General features: G+C 36.0%; 2 protein-coding genes across 7 annotated transcripts in view; one reads left to right on the forward strand and one right to left on the reverse strand.

The window, feature by feature from the left end:
- The first annotated feature begins 1,036 nt into the window (after positions 1-1,036).
- Positions 1,037-7,497, forward strand: scu (hydroxysteroid 17-beta dehydrogenase 10). The gene is made up of 6 exons (XM_090115168.1): positions 1,037-1,284; positions 1,403-1,567; positions 1,900-2,064; positions 2,456-2,584; positions 5,984-6,092; positions 7,244-7,497. Exons 1-6 carry the CDS (start codon positions 1,276-1,278, stop codon positions 7,432-7,434), a joined length of 768 nt encoding a protein of 255 aa, XP_089971294.1. The 5' UTR covers positions 1,037-1,275; the 3' UTR covers positions 7,435-7,497.
- A 211-nt stretch (positions 7,498-7,708) lies between these two features.
- ftz-f1 (ftz transcription factor 1) overlaps positions 7,709-22,664 on the reverse strand; it is a 79,501-nt gene continuing 64,545 nt past the window's right edge. For 2 of the 6 annotated variants that reach the window (XM_090105157.1, XM_090105141.1), the window contains 7 exons: positions 21,024-21,646; positions 18,145-18,403; positions 17,869-17,969; positions 16,013-16,155; positions 14,653-14,712; positions 12,637-12,684; positions 7,709-12,340 (listed from right to left, as the gene is read on the reverse strand). In XM_090105157.1, the coding sequence (XP_089961283.1) occupies position 12,340; positions 12,637-12,684; positions 14,653-14,712; positions 16,013-16,155; positions 17,869-17,969; positions 18,145-18,403; positions 21,024-21,646 (1,235 nt within the window). In that variant the 3' untranslated portion in view covers positions 7,709-12,339. Of the gene's footprint in view, positions 12,341-12,635; positions 12,685-14,652; positions 14,713-16,012; positions 16,156-17,868; positions 17,970-18,144; positions 18,404-21,023; positions 21,647-22,664 lie in introns of those variants that run through there. The other 4 variants (XM_090105173.1, XM_090105165.1, XM_090105150.1 and 1 more) reach the window with 4 other exon arrangements.

A 22,664-nucleotide genomic window follows, 5' to 3' on the forward strand; every position in this document is an offset into this window, starting at 1 on the left:
AGGTTATTTGTATGTAAACAAAAACTTGTTTTTATAGTGCGACCAGCACAATTTGAGTCAAGAAGTTATATCCAATCCAACCAGCTTCAAATAAAGTACCTAGTTTAGATTTTACTACATAGTATAGTGATAATTGTTTTCATACAGCTATCTATTAATCAATCAAACCATAAGAAAAAAAATCATATTTTAGATTTAGCTTACTAACTACTTACTAGTGTAGCGCAGGGACGCTGGCCTCCTACATTAAAAAAAAATTAATAAAATAAAGGAAGTTTTAGTTTTAAGCTACTATAAAAATATGTTAAATGTACTATTTGATTTTATTCATCTTAATTCGTTTGTTATAGGGGTTTCTGAAAGCACAGTACGCAGGATAGTAGAGGAAGGGAGTAGAAATGAAGGCAAATTTTCAACGCCAGCCAAACATAGGAGAGGTACTTCGAAACAGAGTGATGATCAGTCCTTTGAAGGAGTAGAATATTTAGATTTTGATGAATTATATTAAAGTACAAAATTTATCTACAAAAAAAAATAAAAATATGTAGTTTTCAAATCGCCTTGTTTTTTTTCTACCCGACGGACCCAGAAAGAGGGTAATGTGTTTGAGCTGCATGTATGCTTGTTTGTTTGTATGTTTGATTCTATGTGCGCCTCTGCAGTCTAAACACTTGACCGATTTTTATAAAATAACTAATTCCAAATACATTTAAGTAAAATTTGACCTAGGTAGGTCAATTAAAATACTAATGTATTTTTGTCTTAAATTTACACTATTGCTACAATGAAACAATTATAACGGTTTAAATCGCGGTATTTATTTTAGATTATATTATATAGATTTTTAGATTTTTATTCTATAGTATCAAGATCGCTTGCGTCGCAGTATCAGTGTTGCTATATGAGCGACGGTGGCGCCCTCATTTATTTTCATCTCTTTTGTGTCGCACTGTAATCACAAAAATAATATCAAGCCACATGCCATGCCATGTCTCTTGTGTCTGTCTCAGTCTGTCTTTTCAGTGTCAACCAAGTGTCAAAAGGGCGGCAGCCAGAGCCAATGGCAGAATAGGTACCTATCGCACAACACAAGTCACAACAATTTATATAAATGATATTTACGTAGGCATTTTATTTAAATTTTGATAACACAATTTCAATTTGATTAGCATTTTTACAAACATAACTCAAAGTTCATTCCGAGGGTATTGCGTAATTCGTGATTAACCATTACCTCTTTGATTTTCACACGTGTTTATCTATTTTGTATCAAAAATGTTTAAGGTTTGTATTAAATAATTAGTAATGTACAACTTAAATAAAGTCATTTAAATAGCATAAGCAATTAACATAAATTTGTTCCTTCAGTTTTGTTTTTTATTTAATTTACGACTGTGTTTAGGGTTTGGTTGGTCTAGTCACCGGCGGCGCTTCGGGTCTTGGAAAAGCGACTGCGGAACATCTAGTGAAGCAAGGAGGGCGTATTGTAATCTGTGACCTGCCCTCCAGTTCAGGGTCCAATCTCGCTAAACAATTAGGAAATGATGCAGCATTTGTTCCTGTCGATGTAAGATTACTATTGCCCATTTTAATTAATTGCACATTTTTTTAAATGAAGTATAAATGTTTCATTAGATTTTCCATTAAACCAAGTCGCAATGTCTCTGATATATCTTTAACAATTTTTATGACATATTTATATACTCCATCTTATACTCAAGTCTGAGATTATGTCGGATTTTTTTTGTCCTTGGTGTTAAGGGTATCTGAAGCAATGTTTGCTATGGAGGCTTTGCCTATAATTTAATAACTTTAATAAAGTAAATACAATACTGTACAATTGTATCAAAAAATATTAAGTAGTATAAACTGTTATTAGCTACTGTTATAAATTTCCAGGTAACATCTGAAGATGATGTTAAGAATGCATTACAAGCAACAGTTGACAAGTTTGGCCGTTTAGATGTAGCTGTGAATTGCGCTGGCATTGCCACTGCCTCCAGAACATATAATTTCAAGAAGAACCAACCATTTGATTTGAAGTCATTCCAAAAGACCATTGAGGTATGGGTTTACAGAAATAACAATTATTAAGCTATTGTATAGCTTTTATCTCAGACTAGCTTACCGCCCGCGGCTTCGCCCGCTTTGTCTAAAACCAAATAAATTATATACTAAAACCTTCCTCTTGAATCACTCTATCTATTAAAAACACCGCATCAAGATCCGTTGCGTAGTTTTAAAGACTTAAGCATACAAAGGGACATAGGGACAGAGAAAGCGACTTTGTTTTATACTATGTAGTGACTTTGAGCGCGGTGACCGAATCTAAAAATTCCGTAGAGCAAAAACCTAACACCCCCCACTGCAACCAGCACAGCGATGCGATGCTATGCTAAGAAAGACTACTATGACAGAAGACATAATACATTTAAACTTAACATTTTATTTTCAGGTGAATTTAATTGGAACGTTCAATGTGATTCGCTTTGTGGCTGGTCTCATTGGCAAGAATGCACCAAATGCAGATGGTCAGAGAGGGGTTATAATCAACACTGCCAGTATAGCTGCTTATGATGGCCAAGTAAGTGGGATTCACTCAAATACTATCTGTATTATTATGGAAAATTATAAGTATATTATGAAAAAGTGAGGTTCTGAGTCTAGTGTACCGAGCAGATGCAGTAGGTATGCATTTGCTTCACTGATCAATTTATTAGTTATTTGCTGCTTATTGATGCAAGTAGGGACTAATATACACTATACTAATGTACTTTAAAAATGTGCATATTTTAAGATAGTCTCAACAAAACAGTCTGACATATGACAGATTATTACTTCAATCACAATATCTGAATGGATTTCTATACTCGGATTTTTAATTAGATAAAGTAAACTGACAGCAGCTAATGTCACTTTGTAAAATAATGTTGCCACATTTAAAGTAATAACTAGTGAGGAATTCAGTTCTCATTCAATCAGATGAATGAACAATGACTGTGAATAGTTCATCATTTCAAACTATAAAATAACATTATTTCTAATTATAATATATAAAGCTACTTATGATATAAGTTACTAGTAGAGTGTAATTATAATCATTTTTTTATTTTTATTGTTACGCTGTTAACATTATTGTTTTTGTAATTTTTTCGTTAATTGTAACTAATTACGTTGTGTTTGTTGTCATTGTTGTGTTTATTTGATGTTATATTGTTACAAACTAAATATTCACTAGACGATCGATTCAATTTCATTCATTCCCGATTTTCAATCATTCACTTTGTGACAACGCTATTTTTATTTCATCAAAAACTGACAACACAGAAAACGTCAGTTTACTTTATCTAATTAAAAATCCGAGTATAGTGTTTTCATGGTTACGTCCATACATAAACCCTTTATCATATCAAGGCCTTACATTTTCTTAACTTACCTTATCAACTGAACACTTAATTGCTCCCCACATGTATGACACAAACCCCACCATGTGGTAGAACTCAAACTCAAACATTTATTTATTCAATTAGACTTCTGCTTCTAGAGCACTTTTGATACGTCATTACATATTTTTAACATTTACCACCGATTCCAGAAGAACCGGCAGGAAACTCCATTGTTGCTCTCTTAAATCATGTCAGTTTTACAATTTAATTTTACAAAATACATATGTAACATCATATATTATAATAATATGCCAAAACTGTCCTGTGGTTTTTACGCGACAACCCTACATGGGTTTTTATATTCCATATATTCCTTAATACTGTAGTAGGCTCTCTGAACTAGTACATTTTTGTATAAGTTTTAAATTTAGAACTATTAAACTCTTTAATTAACCTTTTAACCGCCCGACTTCAGAACAGTTGGCGTGTCCCTAGCGCCCGGCACAGTGAATCGAAAATTAAATACCTAAAAGAAAGAGGGATGTGCAATACTTAACTTTGTGATGTCGATATTTCGTTTTAATAACGACATTTGCATTTGCGAGCGTGGTTAACTAACAACTACATCTCACTAAGCTAAGTTTGCACCTCGCGTCGTTTACGTCACACTGAGGCTTAGGTAGGTACGGGCTGTAAAAAAGGATTCGCTATGACTTTAAAAAAGTAAACAAATGTTTGTTAGATTTTACTTTGCATTTGTTGTTTTTAACATTATATTATACGGGTACATGCCGCATTCCAGCGAGGTGTTAACTTAGCTTGGTGGAGATATAGGTACCTACCTACTTGAATACTACTTAGGTACCTTACGAAATTATTCGACATTTTTCGCAAGTCAGTAAAACAAAAAGTGTTTAAAAATTTGAACGATTTATTAATTATTATTTATTACTTAAACTATTCACAATAAAATCAGTCCAGAGAATTTATCGACATACGAACGTAAAACTTCATGCACAAGCACAACACTGATGGAAAATTCCAGAAGTCGGCACTCGTTTATGACGTAAGAAGCGGTCGTCTTTATCCGACCGTAGCGCAGGGCGTACTAACAAAGTAAGTTTCGGAACATGTAGGCTAGGGATGGGAACCATCAATTGAATCGATGACATTTCATATGTAAATTTACTTAATTTTAAAGGAATTAAATGAAATACTCACAAATATTTGTAAACAAATGTTTTATTAACAATTGCTGTATTTGTTTTAAAGTTAATTAGTCAGTATAACGAGAAATATTTTGATTTATGTTTATTTTTGTATCGCATATGTCCCGTCCCTCATGTCGGATTTTGTCGTCATGGGCGTTGTACATTAATACAATTTTCTAAAAATAATGTTAGTAATTCATCTAACTTTGGACATTATTTTTAGGACTCCTAATTAAGAGGCTAAAGTGTATTAAACTGTAAATGATTACTTAGTTAACTATTTGCCTAATATAAACATATTTTTGATAGAATACAGCGTAATTAAATAAAAAAGCTGATTAAACGAGCAGTGATATTTTGGTCGTAAATATACGACTCTGGCGAAATGGGCCCGAAAATATTTGTCGGATTAATCCGACGTAGGCGGTTAAAAGGTTAATATTATGAGGAATTCTGTTGTAAAAGCGTAAACCGACGCGAATGGCATTTCAATTTTATTGTGTTCTGTATTTCTGTTCCTTGTGTCATAACAGTGTCTAACTCCTACTCTTGTGCGTAAGTCAGCGTTTTTATGTAAATGCAAAATATTAAATTCTTCTTCTTTATTTTATTCTTAAAGAGATTTCTTAGTGAGTCCCGAGCATGTAAATTATATATAGAGCGAATGGCTCTTTTCTGTAAGATAAATATAGTTATATCTGCTGCCCTGCCCCATAGTAGAATTCCATCGGACATAATTCTTAGATGAAAGTAGCTGAAATAAACCAATCTAGCTGTATCTACATCGGTGAGATGCCTTATTTTTCGAACTGCATATGCTGCTGAACTGAGCTTACCTGCAGCGGTGTTGACATGGGCCCCCCACTGTAGTTTCTTGTCCAATGTTAACCCAAAAAATACAGCCGATTCTATAGGGTGTAATACCTCCCCGTTCAAGGTAATATTTCTGTTTAACTTTTAAACGTTAGGTAGTAAAAATTCAACACAAGTTGTTTTTTTGGCATTTAATAATAAATTATTAGCAGGATATGTGTAAAAGAGCACTGTTCACTTGTCAACATTTGGGTCATGCCTATCCACATTAAATATTAATGAGGTATCATCTGCAAGCTGAACTATTTCACACCTATCCTGTAAATAATAAGGTAGATCCAATGATCTACTAATTAACATTGTTATATAGTGTTCCACAGGGATCATATAATAGATCCCTGTGGAACACTATATGACAATGCTAATTGACGCACCGCCAGAACATCCTCCATTAACAACTACAGTTTGTATCCATACATGCAGGTATGTGGCTATCAGGTCTGAGCTTGTCCTTTAAACCCATATAAATAAAACATTCTACAAACTAACTTATACAATTAAATATTTTTTCAGATTGGACAGGCGGCATACTCTGCATCAAAAGCAGGAGTCGTGGGAATGACTTTACCCATTGCGAGGGATCTTTCTAAGCAAGGCATAAGAGTGGTTACTATAGCACCAGGTGGGTGACCATTTTATTGGTATTTTATTATTTTCATTAGGATTGCTGAGTTATGAACTAGAAAAAGAATTAGAATAAGAAGTTATTAAAAATATTATAATAGATATTCCTCATTTTTATCCCTTGTTTAAATAATTGACAAATATTAAAAAAATATGTATAACATTTATACATAATGTTTCTAAAGTGTTTTGATTAAATACATATTAATAAAAAAAGAGTGTGTGTGCCAAGCACACATGTCAGAAGTGAAATTTCTTTGGCATTACTCCAAAATATCACTTTACTCCATGTTGTGACGGTATTGCCATGATGCACCATGAATTTACTATCAACGCACCTAAAGAAGTTTCACTTCAAAAATCCCTTTATAAAATAAGTGTATGCATTTATTTTGTGTATTTTTATTTGTCTAGTTTGGTGCACTGTGCGAAATATTATATAATTTATTTGCGATTTTTATTTGGATGAATTTTGTGACAAATATATTTGTCCATGCATTTTATCATTGTATGCAGTTCTTGATAAAACAATGTTATCATAAGCGTCCTATTAATTGTGCTGATTATTTGCATTGCAATTTTAACCTAAATTTCATTTGTATATACATAATTACTATAAAGAACTTAATTTCTTGTATCATAATAATTAATAACACAGAATGCAGGTTTGGTTAAAAAAATGAATGTCAATTATCAGGATCTATGTTAGAATATATCTTTTGAAGGTATGCGCTCTTGGCTTTGCTCGTATCACTCGCATTTTTGATTTCCTATACAAATTTTATTTTCTATAAATTCGAATTTATCAAACCAAATTTCCCCAAAATCAGTTCAACCGTTTTTGCGTCATGATAAAAAACACTGTATGGTTGATAGTACTGTGTAGTAGATGCTTTGAGACAAAGATATTTTAATATTTATATGTTTTAATTGCGATGCAGATGGCGAGTTAATTTCAATAGTATAAAATTAATGCATAGCTTGTGAATGTTAGAAATAAATATGAATGTAACAATAATCAACTCATTTTTCCAACTTTGCGAGCAAAAAATTGAAATGATAATCACATATTTGGTCCTGCCTTTGCAGTAATTTATGTAAGATAAATATAAACCTAATGTATTATAAAGATTGATAATTATTTTCCAGGTTTATTCAGAACACCAATGATGGATTTGTTACCAGAGCCAGCCATCAAACAGTTGGAGGCGTCTGTACCATTCCCTTCGCGTTTGGGACATCCCAGCGAGTATGCGTTACTTGTACAGAGCATTATACAGAACCCAATGCTTAATGGAGAAACTATAAGATTAGATGGGTCCTTGAGAATGCAACCTTAGACTAAGCGTACTGTTTTTGTTATACATGTTTATGAAATCTAAATAGATGTTATGTTTTAGATATGTTTGTGTTTCATTTATCTTGTGATAAGAAATTCTGTTGCACATGTCAAGGACTTCCACACAATGTATTGAATGCGTAAAGATCTCGAAACGTTCTTGCTTTTCATCACAGTTTTTGTTTATTCTATTCTTATATAACTTAAAATATAGGTATTTGCGAATTATTATATCAGCTAATAATTCGACGTATTAACACAAAAGAAAAAGCCAATTTAAACGAAAATATTATTTATTTCTACAATAACGGGCGACGACGGGCGCTGTCCTCCGCCGCCGACGCGTCGTGCGTCTCACAATATTTATTAAACACCATGAAAATAAATACACTGAATGCGGGCGACATCTTTACACCGCCACATATATGTATCTAAGTGGACATCTAAAAATAGATCTCGTGTTTGCAGTTTCCAACTTAACACCTCGAAACACAATGAAGACAATAAAGATTTAGCGATAACAATAACTATTTTAAAATGTACAAAAAGACGTTAATATGTGAGGTAATGACACGGTACAACTGCGGCTACTAGATCGCGGTTGCTCATCTTTTAACTGAACCGTTCACAACTTTACCGATATGTATAACTCGACGCGGATTACCTTAGTATATACAATAAATGATCAGCCATTGCGAGTGACGATGGACGCGACGGCGTTGCGAAGGGTGTCAAGGCGTGATGTCTGAAGTGATGTATAGTGGATAGACGTTTGTACATTACATCTAAACGTTCAGTTAACAAAGGAGCAGCCTTACAATGCGCCTTACAGGCAGAGCTTAGATGGTGTACTTATTTTACAATTACAGCGGTCCGGGGACCGAGATGCGAGGGGTGTGTTCCTCTCGACGTGAGGATCGGGTCGACTCACGGAGGCCGTACAGTAACCAATTAGAGAACATCGAGGGACTAAGGTCCACAACAGTTAACACTTACGAGTTACGACGAACAGAAGTACCTAATTATGTCTATCGTATCGGTGTATAAACAGCGAATGCGACATGTCACAGTGGTATTCTGTCAGCGCCTTTATTAAATTTAACAACATTAATTGAATTCTGTGTACCTCGCCCTATCTATATGTACAATGATGATATTATTATATAACTAACACGGCTCGCGAAACAAATTAAGGTGCAACAGAAAAAAAATCACTTAGGTTCATAAATTTACAGCTAGGGTGAACCCAGGCTTAGGCCTGTCGATTCGCTCAAATTCACGTCGTCCTCACATTAACTTAATCGAAAATACTATACACAAACTAAAGTAAACAACATCGACTGAGATTAAAACTAACTTATCGTTAATGAACAACAAAGTGGTTAACTTACAAATTGTAACGCGTTTGTTGACGCGCGTTATTATGTTATGATTAGTGTTATTTTGGAATGTGTCTGACGCGTACGACCACTCAGCCATCGATAACTCGTCGCCCAATTGTTTACCGTCCCGTGCAAGTGTGATGGTGACCGACTGCGACCGGCACTGCACCGAGCACGTTGCGTGCACGGGCTCTCCTCGGCGGCTCCGGGCTTGTCTTCATTGCAATTGATATCAATTGAGAGAATGTACAAACTTGAATGTGGATAATCACACCCAGAGAGTGAAGAGATCTCGTACAGCAGATAATGTGCCCGGTGAGGCCCGGCGCCAGCGAACGAATCTGAGCGAACAAACAGCCGCCCTCCGACCGACCGCATCACACCGCGAGTTACCAACGCCTATTTGGTATGCATCCGTATTCCTCACCACCGAAACGAAATGTACATGTACCGAGAAACACTCTTCGTGCTGCTCGACGTTATAAAACACTTATTATAATTCATAAATATAGATATTACTTACTTACAAAAACACTAGTTACAACATACGCCGTATATTACAACCTAACTTACGCGTACATAGTAGTTTAACATTACAAGCATAAACTATTTATAATCTATATCGATCGATTAAATATTAAAATCATAGGTAATCCAAGTATAGTAAAGCGGTTAAAATGAAGTGGCGTTCGGATCGTCTAATAAAAGTTAGAATGAACACTGGCACCCTAATACAGCTGTTATTGTCTACTCTCGTTGCGAGCGAACGCAAACCACAAGCGGGCCGAGGGCCAGGGGGCCGGCGGGCCGAAGGCCGGTGGCTCGGAGACGCACTCGCGGACCCTGTACCGTGTACGGGCTTAGCTAATGGCACACGACTCCGGTCTGTAGATGACGAGGGGTATCCACGTAATATTCAATACGTACGACTAATTAAAATAGTATTTATAAATCTGCTTTGAAATATATACATAAAGTTATATTTATACATCTATACATTTAAATACTGCGATACATTTAAATATTTTATCTATAAACATCCAAGTTGTTATTTTATATAAATTGTATATAGGATTTACACAGACAATAATTCAATAGTAGTCGATTAGGTATCAGAGAATCGGTCGTTAATCGAATGCATCCTACGAAAAAGTGATATAAAGCATTAGTGTATAATTAAAAATACTGTAGAAATGGTAACGCGTGCGCGGAGCACAAAACTAATATAACGAAGTAGGAAGAGTCGCCCGAGCGGGGTCGGATCGGGTTCCTCGCGCGAGACGCGTAACATACAATACTCCAAAGGGTAAACTCGTAGTGGACAGGAAATAACGTGTTCGCCAAAGTTTGGACAGACCCACAGCCTTCAAAGTACCTAACTACGTCATACCATCACAGATCAGCTTTGCCTTCGATAAAGCGTTTACGAAGCTGTGTTCTCTCGAACAAACCTCTAAGCGTTAACTGAAACTAAATGACTCGCAACTTGCCACTCCAGCGGTAACGGTCGCCTGCGCTCGCTTATACCACAGCTCTAAGAGTTCCGATATATGTATATACAATGGGGTTTCGCTTCTGTGCGTCGCACCGACATCTATTGATTCCATTCATTTGTATATTTCAAATAATTATACTATTTTTTGTAAAAAATAATATACACATGTACAAGGGAAATTAAAGTGCAATGTAATATTTATATTTAATTCAAATATTTCCCAAAACGATATCGATAAAAATTCACACATTGATAAAAACGTACCGACAACATTTCAAGGAACTTTCAATAATTGATTTTGACGAATGATTTGATCCAATAACCGTGTAAAGCCAAACCCGATGTACCGATGAATGTCAAAAAATAATACAAACGAATCCGTAATAGACCGGAATTTCTAAACACGTTTTTGACTAATAAATTTCAGTTGACTGGACGGTATATAGACAAACACGGTACCATAACCTCTCTATCTATATAAATATAAATAAAAGCTTAGGTGAGAGCCCCGAGAAGAAATAATGAAAATAATATTAATCGATAACATCTAATATTATGTACTTTTCGTTGATGCGGTCTACCGTAGATGCGCACTTGGTGCAATAATTATAGGGTAAACTAAAGTTTATAACGACTCTAACACAAACCGTCGATCACATTAACTAAAATCTTATCGCTTCGGGGCCAGGCCTGCCGCTCCCTGTACTCGATCGCGAAGGCAGGCCGAGACCGTCCACATCTTATCCGACGAACCATTACAAAAATAAAACGTTTTCAAATTAAATTTGCAACGTACATATGTACATAGGAGATATAATATAGATATATATAACACAATGATAACGGTTTATTTATAATTAAATACAATAATCCTTTTCCACTTTACAAGTTGATCATAATTTTCGATTACATTACACTATATGTTAGAAAAATACGAAATAATGTACTTTCAGTTAACATATTATATATGTTAATAAAGAACAATATGCTGTATAAAAATACATTGTCTCCTCGGCCGCAGGCCATTTGACGCTAGTACCCATCTTTTTATTAAAAATCTATGATTTTTAAGGCTTTTGCACGTATGTTCAGAAATATTTTACATAATTACAATACAAGTAGCGTAAATCACTGTTATGTGCTATTTTATAATATTTACAAAGATTATAATTATATACTCATTTGTACTGGTACGGCCGATAAATTATATATATACTTTATTAAATTTTATACAACATTTAGATTAGATTTAAAACATCGATTGAACAAATGTAAACTTTAAACACGACCTCAATGCGATCGTTTATTAATTAGTCCTTAATAGTATTTTATAGTGATAATACATAGAGATTTTTATTTTAAAATATCAACTCTTAATAAAATCTGAAATATATTCAGCCAAATAACTACTTTAACAATTCATACTTCACCTAGTCACGTGACCGCTCACAATATGCTCCATAGTGCGATACTTAAGAAGACGAATTAAACGTGTATTTATAATATTATCGTAATATAGTAAGTAATAAGGTGAAGGTATGCGGGCTCGCACGTAGTTAGGTAAAGCGTTATTAACACTAACATTTATACATCACACAACTAACATTAAAATGGTTCATCAATTTTCTTCGATAAAAATCACAGACGTTTTCCTAAAATATGTATAGTAATATTTTCCCTTCACTACGCACCGGAATTAAGACGAGCTAATATTAATCGGTACTTACACAATTTTGATACGACGATATATTGACTGCACAATAAATAAACCGTAGCTACGCGAAACGGATCGTTAAATATTTGCATATGTTACAGAGATTAGGCAGATAAATAATTTGTATTACTGTATGGGACTAGGCGCGCGCGGCGTCGCCGGCGCTCGGCAATAACTTATATGCTTAATCACACACCAAGTTACCAACTAAATCTAGATTAACAATAAGTAATATTTTGTAGTAGCTATCTCGCTAGATGGGGGAGTCTCGATCACGTGCACGATCTGTTGCTCCCCGTCACTGGTGTTTCAAGATCTGCGAACAGAAAGTGGCTTTCAGCTCTCAAACAGTAATGAACAGGAATTGTATTAGGGCCGTGCTATGTGAATAATGGTTAGAACTTGGACGAGTGACTCCTTCACCGATATTAGATGTACGGATGGCCTAGAGGTGCGAATTATTCAAGCGTATCTGTTAGGTGCAGTGTCGTACGTTTGAGCCGCATTGCTACAACCGTTAATATGTAATACGAAGTAGTTAGTGCCTTTGTGGTGGTGCTGTATTAAATACGGTGCAATAGTGGTGCAGTCTCGGAGGTATTGAATGCTTACTATATTGGAGAATGCGGCTCAATCGTGTCGTTTGGCAGGAAACCGCACCTGACACAGACAGAGTCATGAGAATCAAATGTCAATTGCATCGTCATTCAGAGGTGACGTCCCAGTATCCCAAATGAGGCAGCGTTGCACGTTTCCATTTTATATTTCAAAATCAAACTGGTATATTGTATTGCCATAATTCATCATATAGAAATCCCGCAAATCTCCCAACACATACTCTCATTATATTTGGCCATAAATATCCATTTCAACGGCAAACTAAAACCGTACTGACCGCAATCTTATTTTTAAGGCTTCACGCTATTGTTGGGTCGATGGATCAAGGCCGCACGATTTGGGCCATTTTAAACTTTATTTCTATCGTACTATATTTGGATATCGACAATTTAGAATTGCGATGTTCTATTGTTATTTATAGTGTCGTTATATTACCGCATCAGAATAAAGAGCGGTGCAAGCAAAAAGGCTTGTGAACGTGCTCGCTTTATTATAAATGTAATCAGTTCAAGTCAGCAACTTAAATATAGTACACAATTGGCACATCTTTCATTATTATATTATCGTATATCATGTAACTGATAGATTAGCTAACATCTATTGTGTTTCATTCGTGCCGAAAGCCTACGGTAACCATGACTACCGTAACCCGCTTTCGTCATGTAAAGAATTGCAACAAATAGTTTTCCATTACAAAGCTTATGCAAATAGAGCGTTTGAAGATTTATATCATTGAGGGCGCCTCGGATCGCGCTATATCAGCGCGATCGTTCTATAAATCTATTTTATCGTATTCTTCGCTTATAATCCCACGTGACCTATTTAAAGAGTCAACGGCGACTATTGAAACTTGCAAAAGTAAACATTTTTATTAAAATACACCGCTGTATTTGTTTATGTTGTGCTACATTTGTATGAAAGGCTCTTTATATAATTGATAAATACCACGTGTAATGTGACTGTGTTATATGCTCATTCGTATTATATATTTAACCCATTTTTGTCAAGTATAAAACATTAAATGCCCCATTTAAATTCAATGACCCGTTTATAAATATTTATCTTTTCATGTTATCGTAAATGAAGTGTATAAGAATAATGTGCGTATACAAGATATATTTAAACTACATAAATCAACGTAATAGAAAATAGAAGAAAGAGACAGAAACAAATGATTAATGTCCTTAAATATCACAATATAAGTACATACACAGATAATTAATAATGAGTCTGAAAATAGACCTTGCATTTCACGAATATGAAATCCTTGTTTATATTTAAGATAAAATATTTAATTAAATATTACATGTACCTCGGTGCATGTTTTATGTGGTCAGCGATGAAATATGAATTTCGAATGATAATGAATTTTACTCAATTGTATTTGCAGAAATATGAATAACATCTCATCACGTTTGATTTGATTAATATTTTAATAAAAGCGATGTTTGTGAAATGCAAAAACATTATATGTATAGATTGATTACATCCAATATTGTGGTTTATAAAGCGAATGAAAATAATAAAGTTGCCAGCACTTTCAAAGAATATTTATCGGAGACATAAATGAGTTTTCATGTTCAATATGTATGTTTAAATTTACATTTATTTTTTGTTATACGAATCGTATGCGTTAGATCTTCTATGAACTTGCGTTACTTAAACATGAGTTTGGCCAATTTATTCATTTGTAATTTCTATATGTTCTTTATTAAATTCAGGTTCATTTTATAATCGGATTATTATTCAAAAACAAAACAGAATTTATACAACAATGGTACTTCAGAAAATTCGTTAAAATTTCGTTAAACATTGCAATTATTTTCATTGTGTGGGTTGTGAGATAGATTTTTAATCCCTTCAAAGTACTGTAAATTGTCTAATTAACGAATATACATTAATTAAGTGAATTGTAAACAAGTAAGAATATCAAAGAGCACTGGCAACTCTATAGGTGTGGTCTTATAATGAGTGAGAGATGAATATATAATATAATAACAAGTAACGTACAATCGGTCTAAAGTTGATGTGTGCTCAGCACTCCGGTTTACCATCTCGCCTCCATTTGGCCTAGAAAGAGACACATTACTGCATAACTCATACTATATATTTGAGTTTGAGTTTGAGTATACCTTCAGTTTTTTTTAAATAGGTACTATCTACTAAATATATATGACTAATTTCCAATGTCATGTTTGTATATTGTGTTAATATTAAAATTTTGTGTAGCTATAGTCTATGTGTATTGATATAGTATGTCTGATGTTTTTAATTGTTATGTTTAGATAAATATATGACTTATATATCACTTGTGAATATACTATACGTTGTATTGGGACGTAGTTTGAACCTTTTAAATTTATTTGACCTAATATTATGTTACTTTTTAAGATGATGATATTATGTCCATATAATTCATAATTATTATATTGACATTATATGTTCTGACAATAATTTGCTATAGTTTGATATTAGGTAGGTAATTGTTTTGATGTGGAATTATAAACACTATAATATTTTACTTTATTTCCAAGATCCATTAAATGAAGACATGTAGGTAATAGAAATTTTATTTTCTATCTCAGATCACGTGTTTTTAATTAACAATAATTGGTCGTTTCGTACCAAAAAGTTCCATCAAGATGAGAACAAAATTGAGATTTCTTTTGTACATATGATAAAATGTAGGAGTTCAGCGAACTTACTGAATATATAAGCGGCTTTTACTCCCACAATTTCCTTTTAACTAAATAATTAATCTTATTACCAATTATTTTCATATTTCAAGAAAATAATATATCAAAACAGGATGTTTTGACATAGGTACTTATGGAAGCCGATATTAATAAATATTTACACGAGTTTTATACATAAAATACTTTCAGTTGAAAGTTCTCACTGTTCGACAAAAATTACTGTAATGTAAAGTAGGTTATCGCCTAACAATTTAATTAACGAGTATCGTAACTGAATGACGTCATTATCGCGAAACTATATTGAGACCATAATGAGAACGAAACTTTTCATTTATCATTTTATTTCCCTTTGTTTTATCAAAATTCTAAATTTCCAAATATAAATTCTATAAAAGTAGGTCATACCGGTTCGCCTTTGTCACTGTTCGTATCAAAAGTTTTCTAGATTGCTAGTTAATTTCGGTAATAGCTTACATGACCGTATTACTATGAGGGTCGCTCTCCATAGAGACAAGCTACAGTACCTATTCTCTACCTGAAATTAATTTAACTAATCCAAACATTTGGAATGTGTACACCAATTTTCTTCCAAACTCGTTCAAGCGTAACCTAACCTTCTAGAATGTTCTGGAATATTCCAGAACGTCCGAGAACCTTCCAGAACGGCTACTCACTTGCGTTTAGCGTGCAGCATCTCCATGAGCAGCGTCTGTGTTGGGGCCTGCCCGGCGCAGTGCCGCTGGTAGAGGTGCTCCTCCCCCCGGGACGCGAGCGCGTGGATCTCGGGCACCACCATTACCAATTTGCCAAATTTATCCTGGAATAAACGGTGATTTCTATTAGCTGTTTGCCAAATATATTACCAAATATATTGGAAAAAATGTTGATAGTCGTTTCTATTAGCTATTTGCCAAATTTATACTACTGGAAAAAGGGTGTTTTCAATCTGGTTTATATCCAGATATCCTATCAAGGCATTGAAAATTATCCATTTTTTCAAATAAAATGTGCAAACTTCTTAGTTGAAGTGTTTATAAAACTTCAATAAATGTTATGATATCAGAAATATCAGACCTTTTAAAGTTAAAAGTTAATACCTTGAAAAATGTTATCCGCCGTGTAAAAGAAATGCATACAAAGGAAATAAAGCGTTGAAAACTTTCTCGCTCCATATTTTTCAAGTGCAAGCTTTAAAAGTGTAAGTTTCTTAGTTGAAGTGTTTATGAAACCTCAAGAAATGTTTCGTACCTATTTATGTTTCGTTCCGCTTAGCTAACTGGGAATCCCAGAGCACAATATGTTAATATTCTATCCCAATACGTATATGTTTTGCTTTGTTCCGGAAACTTATCGATTTTTTTTAACACGCCATCTCTAATGCTGTAATGCATGCCACAGAAAACTGTCCTGTTTAACTGGGGCTATCTTTTCGCTATTTTAATGTAATTACTAGACGAGACAATAAAGAACTTTAGTTATTTATACGAATGCGACTATGTTAATACATGCCACGGGATTACATTCATGTGTCTGTCTTTATCTAACATTGTTGCTGGCAATGAATAGAATATGCTTTGTAAATGCATAATGACGTTGTACTTGTTAGGTCTATACAATTTATGCGACGAATTGACACAAAAACTGTAATGTATACGATACTCGTGGTATTTTTGCAAAAGACAAAACGTCTATATAAACTCGCCCGCTGAATACTCTCTCGCGTTTTCAGTGACCCATTTTTCGGATTACAGTTTTAATTTCACATTCTCCGTTCAATTTAAACGTAAATAAAATATAATTTGAAAGCTTTGTATTGTGTAACACTACATAGCAAATCAGTTTAGTGATAGGAGCTGTATCGATATTAACTCAATAAATAATTATGTATGCATGTTGTGCGTATTATTATAATAGCAATTGTATTGTGGCTATACATAATTTTTGAATTCGTAAACAATTGTTAACTCTACCTTCATTATGTGTAAGCTAATCGTGCGGTTATGCAATTATTATAATGCAACATAAAATTTAAAAATTTTCCTTGCAATTTGAAGCTAAAATATATAAAGATATATTGTTACGACTGTCTCAGATTTTTCTCTCGAGATATCGCGTATTAATTCATCGTAGAATGTTTGATTTGATCTTTGCAATCAATTGGCCAAGTAAGATAGACGTATTTCGATTAGTGCGGACGTTGAATAAAGAAGTTGATTACTCCTATAAGAAAAACGTTGTAGAACAGCTAGAATTATATGTATAACCAGACGTTATTTTTAGATGAACAAAGTATAAACTATTATAAAGATGCATTTTTTCACACTTCATCATAGAGATTTAGGTTATTTTTGTACGTCGCGGTTTCTAAACAATACTCCCGAAGCCGAAGCGAACTCTCCTCTCAAAGCTGCTCGTCGGTATAATGAAGTTTAGTTGGTTCTACAATGTTGCATGACCTTTTCTCTGATGGCGATACGTTACCAATGATCATTAAAAGGCCTGTAAAATAAAGAACTTCAAAAATGTTTACCTGTATCGTAGGATAGCAGGTCAGCGTGTAATCCAAGAGCGCAGCTTGTACCGTCTGGTAGCCATCGCGCACGCATTTCACGTTTACGATACCCCTCACGTCTGAAACCCCAAGAATACTCTTCAAACAAGTACTAAATGAATAACTTGTCCACTTAAAATATGCACACACATAGAAAATAAAAAAAATAAACAAAATAAAAATACAATCAATTCGCATAGGGCCAGGCGTGTAAAACAAAATAACAAAAGTCGGAAGGAGGAAGAAAATACTAACCAGGGTTAAGTAGTAGCAAGAATTTGACACAGATGTAGTCAGGTACGTCGAATTTGAGTTCTGCGAGTTTATTCTGGAGCTCGTTGAAGTGTTCGGCGAGGGACGGCACGCCGAGAAGGCCCAGACACAGCAGGTCGAACTTCTGGCCGTTGTGCAGGGTCGTCTCGTCCGGGAGCCCGTTGTGCATCCGCTGGTGCAGGTGGTCCAGCACGAGCATGTCGGACCACGAGTGCTGCAAGAGCTTCATTTGGTCGTCGACCTGGGGAGAACATTCAGCGTTGCTGTATGCGGCCTACCTTCGACAAATGCACGCACATTTGGGCGAAGAGAATACGGGAATACGGCGGTTACATACATTCGCGAGCAGACGAGTCAGACACGGCCGCCGTATTCTTTGCTTTTTCGACTACCCGGGACATAGGGACCGTCCTTGTTCATAGTATCGCGTGTGACGTAGTAACGTTACTTTGCTCATCGCAAATCCCTGTTTCCCTGAATGCAGCGGTGAATTCGCTACATTAAATGTATAAGCGATTTGTATGTTATCTTGAACCGAATGACAGACGCGAGCGGCTCACGGCTCAGCTCTGACCTACATTTTGTCTAGTTGCATTAGTGTACAGGGCTGTACGAACGAGTAAATTTGCCGTTTACGAAACGACATAACTGAATTTTAGAGCTCAAACTTATTGCACCACCGCGGCAGCGCTTACTCAATGTCTATCAAGATCGGGTCATCAAGATCCGGTCTTCCAAAACGTTGCGTTCTATACCTATACTTGGATACTGTTTAATTTTAAAATTGTCACCAACTGCCTATAAAACTGGCAAATAATTTTTCAAAAATAATTATCGCCTAACTTCGACGAAGTAGTTATGAATATAAAACATCACGTTCATGAGTGAAGAAATGAAAAATCAACACTTTTGCATGCCGCTTTTGATACGAAACTAATTGCCATTGAATGTTTGAGCTAGCGTAGTTAGCTAGCATTCTCTTAGGTGAGCTATCTTGGCTTGAGATGTCCGTAGTCCGTACTCGGCTTATGATCTGGGTCAAAGTCGCGGCGACGAGTAAAGTGCCAGATACCATACAAACACGTCAATTTAATAGAATACGGCTTTGTCAGCCTCTATACATAACTTTATGAATCGCGGTCTATTACATAAGATATTGAACAAACCTTTTTGTTTAGTTACGTCCAAATTTTTTGTAACGAAAGACGTTTTTGAAATATTATTATTTGATGGAAAACATGGATTTTAATGAATTATTTATTTAAGCGGATTTAGATATTTTTTTTTATAGTCGAGGCTTTGAATGGTCATACGCAATTATGAAATACCATCTAAATCATTATATTGTAACAATTTTGTAGAGCGTTAAATTTGCCAGGCTCAACGTTATCATAAGCGGTTTTGAAACTAAGGCTTGGCTAATGTCTTTAACGAATGGGCTGTAATGAAATAGAAAGGCGAAAGAGCCAAATTGCACGACCCTATACTTTTCAGCAATAAAGTGTAAGTATGTAATAATTTAATTGAACATAAAAAAAGGAAGCTAATATTCAAATGTATTTTTTAAGTAGCTTATCAGACTGTATAAATAAATTGAGGGAACCCATTAAATAGTCAATTGGTTTCGTAGGTATCCCATACAAAGTCCATGTGTACATTGAACATTGACGTGATAAAAACGTCATTGCGTGTTCGAACTCATTGCGGTACGCGTCTAAACTAATCGTGACTCGTTAAACGTTACGTAAGAGAAAGCAACGAAAGGCCGCATAACTAGTTACGTCTCGGTTACCAGTGGTTACGCGCGCAGTAAAAAGTGCTTTCTCGCGGCAAGTCGGCCACGGGCACTGTGTCAAGTGCGCCGACGAAAGTGCAACGTTGCCGCACCGCACTCCATACCGTTACATCACATCCGTCTGGAGAAAGCATAGGTCATCAACATCGATCTCGCGCGCTCCATGCTTCGCTCGTCCTTTTATTTACGTGCTCACATCCCGTTAGAAAGAGCTACGGCAAGGGCGGTCATTTCTAATGCTTGTGCGACTGCTCGCGTGTAAAGATTAAAGAACATAGCCCATTTCCGTAAACATGTGTAAACGCCGGCGAGATTCATGTACGTACGCCGTCGTCCTAATTCTGAGAATGGGTCGTAAACAAGCCGCGTCATTTAGCACAAATGAAAATTGCTAGTTGCGGAGTTGAGGCCATCTGTGGGAGCGAGAGGAGATGAGGGTCGGTGCGGCAACGTCGCGCGGCCACGTGACCGGCTACGGGTCTTGCGTAAGCGTACGGCGACCACGGAACGCGACCGCTACCGCTTTGCTCGCTCCTCCGTTGGCTTCTCCTGATTGATTGAACTCCGGTACACGCATAATTGATCACTGGACGCACAATCATTTGTATTCATGAACGTTGTTAGACTCTTTGAAATATAAATGCTTAAGCATGGCCGGAAACTACTGCATTTAGTGAGTCGCGAGTCACTCGGAAATGAATTGTTAAAATATTATTATTATGTAATGGCAGCGAGTAATGTAATTAGGGACGCTAATGTGGAATCGTAACGCGACGGCAACGATTGGCGGCATGCTTGTCGTGGGAACTTGACCCAGTTGGTGAGGCGCGGCGGGCGGAGCGGAGGGGTATCGATTGCGAACGGCACCGCACCGCTCTATGCGTCACACGCGCTTCTATTTACACGGCCGGATCCCTTCCTTTACACACAAATCATAAGAAACATCCTTCGCATGGCGAAACAAAACAATTCGCAAAAGCATCACAACAATCGCAAAGATAGGTGTACACCAGGAGGGGGTTGACGGGATTCGGGATGGGATTCTTATACTTATCTGGAAATTCACCTTTAAATACTTAAAGAACACGGTGTTTCTCGCCCAGTCGACTTGCGAGAACAGATTTTGGTCGAGAACTTTGCACATTAACTCGAAGAGATCCACTTCGCACTGGTTGTAGGTTTGGCTCTGCAGAAGGCCGAAGAGGGAGTTCTGCCATTCTCGGTCGTCGATGGTCTGTACGAATTCCCGGATCATGGGCGAGACCCGGAGAGTTTCTGTGCTCGTGGCTTCGGCGGTGCTGGATGGGGTCGCGGCTGCGGAGGCTTGGGTGTCGAAGGCGAAGGCGTCCGGCGAGGCCGAGTGCGGCGAGTGGGTTTCCCATTTGTCGTGCGAGGGCGGCGGCGGCGGTTGTGGAGGCTGCGGCTGGGTGGCCAGCAGCGCCGGCCCGGGGGATGACTCCGGTGATGACGTCAGCGACGACACTTGTGGTATTTGAATCTCCTGTTTCACGGGCACCGAGGCGTAAGGTGAGCTGAATCCCAGGACGAGCCCGCTGTCTCCGAGCGAACCGCGAAGGGTCTGCACGGCGATCTGTCTCTGCCTCATCATTTGTAATTTGCGGGCGCGATCGCGTTTGTACATTGGACCGAATTTGTTGCGACCACCTCGCATGCGGTCTGCTCGCACGGCTGTAACAAAGAAACAGTTCATTACGATCTTTTCAAACTGACTGAGACTGACGTGGACAGATAAAGTAAATCAAATTAAATTCTGAATGGCCTTAGCAAGTTATAGGTCAAGTAGTGTCTTTATAAGTCAGTAATTATCTTAATTATTACTTGTATGGAAAAAAGCCATACATCATTTCTGTAATGCAGTCATTTAGTACTAAAACCTAACGTTCTCTAATATACGAAGCGTAAAATCTGTCTTTTAGAGAAGGCGTCAGTATATTCAGGAGTGCAAGATGACTACTGCTTTCGCTTTAATTAAAGCCTTTGATAGTAAGAGATAGGATAATTTGAAGCCAAGTATCCTGTGCAAATAAGATGCGTTGTAAATTAGCGTTCATCTCCTTATTGCTCTAGGAGACTTTGATTTAAAAACAACTCATTATCAGATTTATAGTAATAACTTTTAATACCTACATATTTATTCATGAAAATGAAAAAGATGCATGAAAGTAATTCAGAATTGTAAGAAATAAACTACGAAGCAAACATTATTGCAGTTGAAATTATTATCTACACTGATACATTACGTTTGCCTGAATAACATAATCCGATAGACACAAAATAATAACCTAAATTCATCAGATCATGTTGAATGCTAATGCATGATACTACATCAGCTTTGTATCCCACAAATTTGATATTTGATATTAACTAATTGCTAAAGCTCAGTCCCTGATTTTCCATAATTGGTTTTTCGGGTTGTGGGCGCCGCCGGCCACTGTTCGATGAGGCCTGTGTGCGGAGTGAGAGCACTCGGCCCTTCATCGGTTAAATCGTGTGCTGGCCTCTGATGCCACAATTGATATTTTTGCTAGCAGTACAAATACTGTCCTAGACCTCTTAAACAGGTACTTACACAGTAGGTAACTCCGTTTTGTTTTTATTTTTGTTAACGTATTATTACTAAATTCAATGTATGCTTTGGTATTATTACTGTAATTACAATGAATGGTACAATAAATAAATAACAATA

The sequence above is a fragment of the Colias eurytheme genome, chromosome 1 (genome assembly GCF_061535395.1).
Source record: "Colias eurytheme isolate Ceu_HAF_F1 chromosome 1, ilColEury1 Martin Lab GWU primary, whole genome shotgun sequence".
Lineage (NCBI taxonomy): Eukaryota > Metazoa > Arthropoda > Insecta > Lepidoptera > Pieridae > Colias > Colias eurytheme.